The 7297-nt window shown below is 46.3% G+C and overlaps 1 protein-coding gene across 1 annotated transcript; it reads right to left on the minus strand.

The window, feature by feature from the left end:
- Window positions 1-202: 202 nt before the first annotated feature.
- On the minus strand, window positions 203-6041 carry LOC145413277 (uncharacterized). Its single transcript, XM_080283006.1, has 3 exons — window positions 4499-6041; window positions 784-789; window positions 203-252 (listed from the first exon to the last, which is right to left on the minus strand). Exons 1-3 carry the CDS (start codon window positions 6039-6041, stop codon window positions 203-205), a joined length of 1599 nt encoding a protein of 532 aa, XP_080139132.1.
- Window positions 6042-7297: the final 1256 nt, after the last annotated feature.

Genomic DNA, 7297 nt, shown 5'->3' on the forward strand with positions numbered 1-7297 from the left:
ATCATCATCATCATCATCATCATCATCACCACCACCACCTTTTTTTTTCCCTCGTAAGGAAGGCGTGAGGTGTGGTCCAGTAAACAAGGAAAGGAAAATATGAAAAGAACTATCGACAGCATACCCAATGATGATAAAGACAAAATCCGACCCTCCTTGCAGTGAAAAGGTTTGCCAATTAACGGAAGCAACAACCATCCACTCACCTGTTTACACCTGCCCTGGCCTCAAAGGAGTAATTCAGCACCTTACCTGAAAGAAAACAAGGGCACACTGTTAATTACCTGGTCTAAGAGGTTTTTAACATTCTTTGGGTCACAGAAACACTAGTATTCTGTTCCTGTTAAAACTGACCGACTTTACTCAGCTGAGAGAGAGTCAGAAGAACCTGGAAGTTAATACAGTAGTCCTTTTCACGTTACGCCAAGGCTAGCATTGTATTCCAACCCTTTCATGGTTACGAAATTTTTTCCTCCTAGAGCTATTAATGATAAAAAAACGGTGAATATGTAAAAAAAAATAATAATAATAACATTTTGGTGATAACAACGCAAAATCTCACCTGTTATTGAAGGGCCTACCTACTATGTTTATCTTTCCCGTACAGTCGCCGAAAATACTGCAGCAATACCTTTCAGTCGAACAATAATAACACTCTTACACAATGCTCTGAAAAGTCTGATGGGCTCCAAAGACTGCATCACTGGGCACACAAAAAATCACCACTCACCGCCTCGTTACATATCACGGCAAAGTGATCTGTCTTTACGTTCACAAACTTACTTGGATCTGGTACACATAATTACATACACATTTGCAAACATAATTATGCACCTCTATTACACATTTTTCAAACATCCAGGTATAAGAATATTAAACAATTTTCACACACACACACACACACACACACACACACACACACACACACACATACATACACACACACACACACACACACAAATGAAAAAAAAAAATAGACGCACTCATTAAGTCTCACGCTAAGCCCGACAAACGACAAAATGATCCGAAGTAATTGAGCAAAAAACGGTGACCCAATCTCGAATCCCATTGTTTCTTCCACTTAACTATGTAGAAAAATAATAAGCTCGATCAAGCTCATTACACAAACAAAAAGATCCATTACAGAGACATTTCCATTCTGAGTGCTCGGGTCGGATAGAGTATCAAAGCTTCAATGGTTCGGAGACAGGAATAATTGGAGATGTAATTACAGGAGGGGTTCAGAGTTTCGAAACAATGAATTCACTTTTCACCGGGATCTCTCTCGTACACGGGCTGGAAAATGTGGACTATATATTAATTTCCTGCCATGGCGACTTCTATACTGGATTCCTGTTTCCCACACATGATTTTACTGAAGTTAGGAACGTGGTACCGAAGCGATTTAGGATGCTTGTAGCTGCTCCATCGATTCGAAAAAATCTTTCCTAACCTCGACCTGGGTAATGAAAGCTACATCTAACCCTGCCAGCTTGATAACTTTCTCCTAAGCTAAGAAAAAAAAAAAAATGGGGATAAAAAAGAAGAAAGCTTATTTGAATCAGGAATTCAGTATAAAAGCCATTATCGTACAGAGGGATTAATAAGTGAGGATTAGTGTATGCTGACTGACCTCTCTATGACTGAGATAAAAACTGTCTAGGATGTGCTGGTGATTTCAGTGCCTGTATTCACCGCTTAGTTACTCTCTCTCTCTCTCTCTCTCTCTCTCTCTCTCTCTCTCTCTTTGGTGGTCTAGTGGTTACAGTGTCCCATTTGGAGTGATGGCCTTCCACTAGTCCGATCCTCAGGGGTTAACTGACGGCTTTTCGGTCTTGTAAGACAATACATAAACATAAAAATGAAAGAGAAAAAACTTGTCATCTACCTTTAAATATACAGAACTACAATAGCCTAGCCTCGGGACCCTACACCCAGAAGGGACAAAATGGGAATACCGGTAGCTGTTTTCCTTTGGATACTGCATTTTTTCCAGGTCCATATATATATATATATACAGTATATATATATATATATACTTGCCAAAAAAATAACTGTGGCTGAAAATTAAGGCTTTGCACTATTTGGCCTCAGTGGGGAATTATGAGTCAGTGCTACTGCTATTTACTTTTGTTAATTATACACAAATGATTCCCTGTAAGAACTATTAAAAATCAAGAGTTAATTTCCTACATCACCAACAACAAAGGCGCGTAAATACTGTAATTTAAAAAACTCGCCTTTTGCCTCCGGCTCTTCGTCCACGGGAATCATTTAGTTAATCACCACCGATGTCAAAATACTTCATAATATCACGGAAGTAAAACAGTGCTAAAAATGAGAGTGAATATATTTTATTACTGAGGTCATAGTAATACCTCACTACTTATATGTATGTATCTGTCCACCTGTCTACTTGTATCTTTCTGCTTACCATGTTCATCTATTTACTTTTTAATTACTAATATACAGATAGATAGATACATAGATAGACAGATAGATAAATCCTACGCATGCTTCAATCACTGCAGGAATAAACAAATATTAATCACAAAGCAATTTTTCAAAATCGTCATCCTCTGCCCTTCCTCCTCCTCGCATTTCTCATCCATTTTCCCCTACTTCTTTCCTCCCTCTTCCATGCTTTTCATCCTCCACTCTTGCTGCTCACTTTTATCACTCATCCTTTCGTCTTTGCTATTCATCCTGCCATTTCTCTCTCTCTCTCTCTCTCTCTCTCAGTTCATTAGTAGTTCCTCACCATTTTTTCAACACTTTTTGCCCCTTCCTGTTTTTTTCTTTCTCATTCGTTCTTTCCTCGCGTTTCTCATTTACAGCACCCTCTCCCATCTCCCTCTCTCTCTCTCTCTCTCTCTCTCTCTCTCTCTCTCTCTCTCTCTCTTCACCCCTAACAAACCAAAAGAGCATACAAAGACCCTGAGGCAAAGACAGTTCAGTTCCCCTCTTTCTCTCCAATTCTTATCCTAATAATACCACTTCTACATCCTTATCTCTCAATCAATTTTACCTCTCTCCTTTCCTCCTCCGTTTCTCTATCCTTTCCTCTTCCACTTTTCTGTCCTTTCCTCCTCCACTTCTCTATCCTTCCCTCCTCCACTTCTCTATCCCTTCCTCTTCCACTTCTTTATCCTTTTCTCCTCCACTTCACTATCTTTTCCTCCTCCGCTTCTCTATCCTTTCCTCCTCCACTTCTCTATCCTTTCCTCCTCCACTTCTCTATCCTTTCCTCTTCCACTCCTCCATCCTTTCCTCCTCCTCCTCTTCTCTATCCTTTCCTCTTCCACTTCTCTATCCTTTTCTCCTCCGCCTCTCTTCTCTCCTAACACTCCTACTTTTCATCATATTTCTCTTTTAATTGATTATATGTAATTCACAATCCACTGCTGCTACATGCCATATAAAAAGCTATTTACTCCTTCATTACTATGTTATATTAGTGTTGTTTTATTTTTGCTGCTCCCAGACGATTTCATTCAGCTTCGTAGGGCCCACAGGATTAATGAAGGCTACGTCTAACCCCTCCAAATAAAAAAAGCTAAAATAAAAAAATAAAATCAATATAAAAAAATCTGACGTGAATAAAATCGTCTGGAGATAGCACGATGTGAAATACGTCATCGGAGTGAAAGGGTTAAAGAATCTGGTTCGGGATTAACCCCTTCAATACGATAGCGTAGGTTTGTTGTTAATTTTTTTTTACTTTTCGGACAGGAGGAGTCAGATGCAACCTTCATTAACCCCTTCAGTATGAGACCTCGTTCCTAAACTACATAAAATCGTCTGCAAAGGTCTTCCCTAAGCTTAGCAAAATCGTCTGATGGTAGGACTGAAGGATCAACTACAGTCATTACTATAAACTATCATCATTTCTGTTAACTACCATCATTAAGGTTGACTGCCATTCGTTGAGTTAATACTAGGCTACTATCACTGTAATTAACAACCAATATAATAGTTAGTAACATGAGGACTATTAATTTTATCATCTTTGCTAAATCATCATTAAAAATAACTGCCTTTATTAAACACTCAGTCTCCTAATGACTCATTTCTAGATGAATAAGATCGTCTGGCCTCAGCTGAAATTGAGTGAAAGAGTTGCACCGACCATTAGAGGGCTCAAGGTGACAATACAGTAAGAGAGTCGGTGCCTGTCTTAGTAGTCTACTCCAGCTAACGCCAGACGATTTTATTCAGCTGAGTGAGTGATAGGAACCTGGGATTTACTAGTGCTGAACCCACCGTGACGCCAAACACATGAGCACTGACAGACTGCTGACCCTCGCCCACCTCAGTATAGCCTATGCTGTCTTTCCATGGGCAGCCACAGTCCACCACGCCCCTGCTGTGCCTGGGGTAAAGTGGAGGGGTAAAGTGGGTGGGGGGATGAGGCAGGGGCGTGGTGTAGCAAGGAAATGTAGGTGACGGGGCGTGGATGAGGAAGGTTGGTGGAGGGGCAAAGGATGTGTGGACCTACCTCTGCGTGTGGGTTGTGTGTAGCCGTGGAGTGCACAGTATGGTGTCCTAGGAGGTTGTGGGGCCCAATCTGGGGGCGGGGGCAGTGACATGGCCCCACCCTCCCGCTCCCACCTGCCCCGCCGTGCCCCCACCACCTCCGCCCCTTCCAGCAGGTCAACCCTGCCACGGGACCGGCTTGGGCTGCGAGAGTGGCTACGGCCAGGACGCCCAGGGGAGCCCCGGGACCTGGAGGAGCTGCGAGCGCGGGGTAAAGTTCCTCTAGCTCCATGGGGGGAGGCCTGGGGAGGGATGTCCATGTAGGGGCGCCGGTCCCGTCCCGGTACTGTGGTGGGGTCGTAGCGGGGGTACTCCGCCCCCAGGAAGGTGGTGACAGACGAGGATGTAGGAATGGACCACACGCCATCCCGGTACTTTACCCGCCCCGCTGACTCTGGGGCACGTGGACCAGGGCGAGGCACTGGCGGGCTGGGGTAATGAGGGGCTGCAAGCGGTGGGGTGGGGGTGGGCAGGTAATGAATGGCTCCCTCTGAGAAGGGGAGAGGTGGGGGAAGGCTATGGTCACTGTGGGAGCTGCGGCTGGAGTCTGATCCCCCGTACACCCCTTCTCCCTCCCCCGGCAGCAGGCGGGGGTCTAGCAGCAAAGGTGCCTCGCGGGGCGGGGCAGGAGCTGCGGGAGGTGGCGACACTTCCTGGGGCAGCTGGATTCCAGCAGCTGGGTGTGATGCCCCGTCCCAGGGGCGGGCCACAGACTGGGGGAGGTGAGGGGTGGAGCCGGCCAAGGGTGGGCAGGCATAGGGGTGGGTGTGGCCTGGGGTGTAGCAGAAGCGAACTCCGCCTGAGGCGTGGCGGGGCAGGGTGGAGGTCCTCACGGCACCTGGCACATCCTCCGCCTCGGGCAGACTGCGTCGCTGGGTGGCACAGAATGACCGACGACGCTCTGTGACATCAAGTGTTGTGACATCCTGGCTGTACATACTGCACACCCGGCTGGCCAGGGACCCTGCAGGGCTCTCGCATGGCTCCTGCCCCACACAAGGGTCCTGTTGACGGCGGGGAGAGCTGGAACCTTCCCGTGGTGGCGGGGCAGGGCTGCGGGGTGGTGGAGGTGGGGTAGGCAAAGTGGGGGACACTCGCTCTGGGTATGGCACAAAGCTTGGTGGGTCCTGGGGTGGGTCTGGGGCAGGTGGTTCTTCAGATGAGTCTTGTGCGGTCCGATCCTCCTCCCCAGCCCCATGATCTGTGGGGGCCCCGCCAGCCACGTCAGGGTCATCAGGGTCCAGATCTAGGTCGCGAGGCGGCGGGTGGGCCACCAGGTCCAGTGTAATCCTGCCTCGCTCCTGCTCTGGTGGGGAGGTTTGCGAGGCAGAGTCTTGGGCGCAGGACTCTCGTGTCGAGTCCCGGGAAGTGATGATGGACGGCAATGAGGGAGATGGCCGCGCCCGGCAGTGCGCACATGTCCGCAGGTGAGCGCGGCAGTGAGCGCAGTGCCGCAGGTGCTTGCGGACTTTGAGTAGCCACACCATCCCAAAGAGCGCCATCATGGCGTGGCGCCGTGTAGTTCATCACACGCCCCCTGCGCCCTCCCCCGCCTCACCCACACCCTCCCTCATGCCCCGCACTGCACTCCACCTTTCATCTGCCGCCGCAAGGCATCATTGCTCTTGTTGCACCACTACCACTATCAAGACAGTCCTCACTTACGATGACACCACTCCACTGAACCACACATACACTACACAAACACTGTCTCACTCCTGCACCACTAACTTTTATATTCAACACTTCACCTGCAAAGGAAACTTATTATTAGCAAGCAGCACAATCAACCTAAGTTTCAAATGCAATGAAAACTTAACAATGGGTCCAACGGTGGCAGTCAATGGAGAGGGAGGCTTAAGGTTTCTCATCATATGCATGAAAATGTCAAAGAGTACCGTAGTTCAGGAAGAGAATTCCAAATAAGAAGGCAACAGTTTACGTACAGTAATTAACTTAAACAACTTAAAAAGGGGGCATCACAGTTCATAATTATTTCGCAGCAGTTTCGTAATATTTCGTAACAACACAGCTGCGAGTAAACAATTAGCAGAGGACTCACGCACAGGAGACGCGCATTCACTACCAACACCCACCCAGGACTTCCTGGTTATAGTGAGCAATTAAAACTTTCACTTCAGCCAGACTCGTAACATTCCAGGAGGAGTTCACAGGTAAAGAGGGTTATTAGAGAAACAGGTGAGAACTGGACAGGTACATTATTAGTTGAAAGGCACGTTTCGAATTAACCTGTAGAATCACAAGACTTTTTATTCAGTTATTCCTTGGACTTCATTCTTCCTCCAATTAGGTAATTTTACTCAACCAGGGACTTTTTGGACTGGAGAGGTCAGAGGCAAGATTCACTTACCCCTTCAGTACATGAGATATCCCTTAAGTTGAATAAAATCACAAAAAACAAGGTACAAAGAGGAGGTAGCACGAATAAAATATGGCTATCCTAGTTTAATTCTTCTGTGACTTTTCGTTATCACCCTGTCTTTTCTGCTTCACTCATTTCTTTTCTCATTCCCTGTTCCACTGTGTCTTCTTGGTTAAACCTTTTACTACACTGAAGCATCATTTAAGCTCATCTTTCCCACCTCGAGACTTCGCTCAGTTTTGGAAGGATGTGTAGCGGTGAAAGGGCTAGTGAAGACTATATCACATCCCTCTGGTTTGATGTCACCTTTTAAGCAGCATAAAGTTTATCAATATCAAGAATAAAATCAAAATTGAAAATACGTCACCTGGTTGAAAG

Source organism: Coenobita brevimanus, chromosome 95 (genome assembly GCF_032717465.1).
Source record: "Coenobita brevimanus isolate Jiangsu-jjx chromosome 95, ASM3271746v2, whole genome shotgun sequence".
NCBI classification, from domain to species: Eukaryota; Metazoa; Arthropoda; class Malacostraca; order Decapoda; family Coenobitidae; genus Coenobita; species Coenobita brevimanus.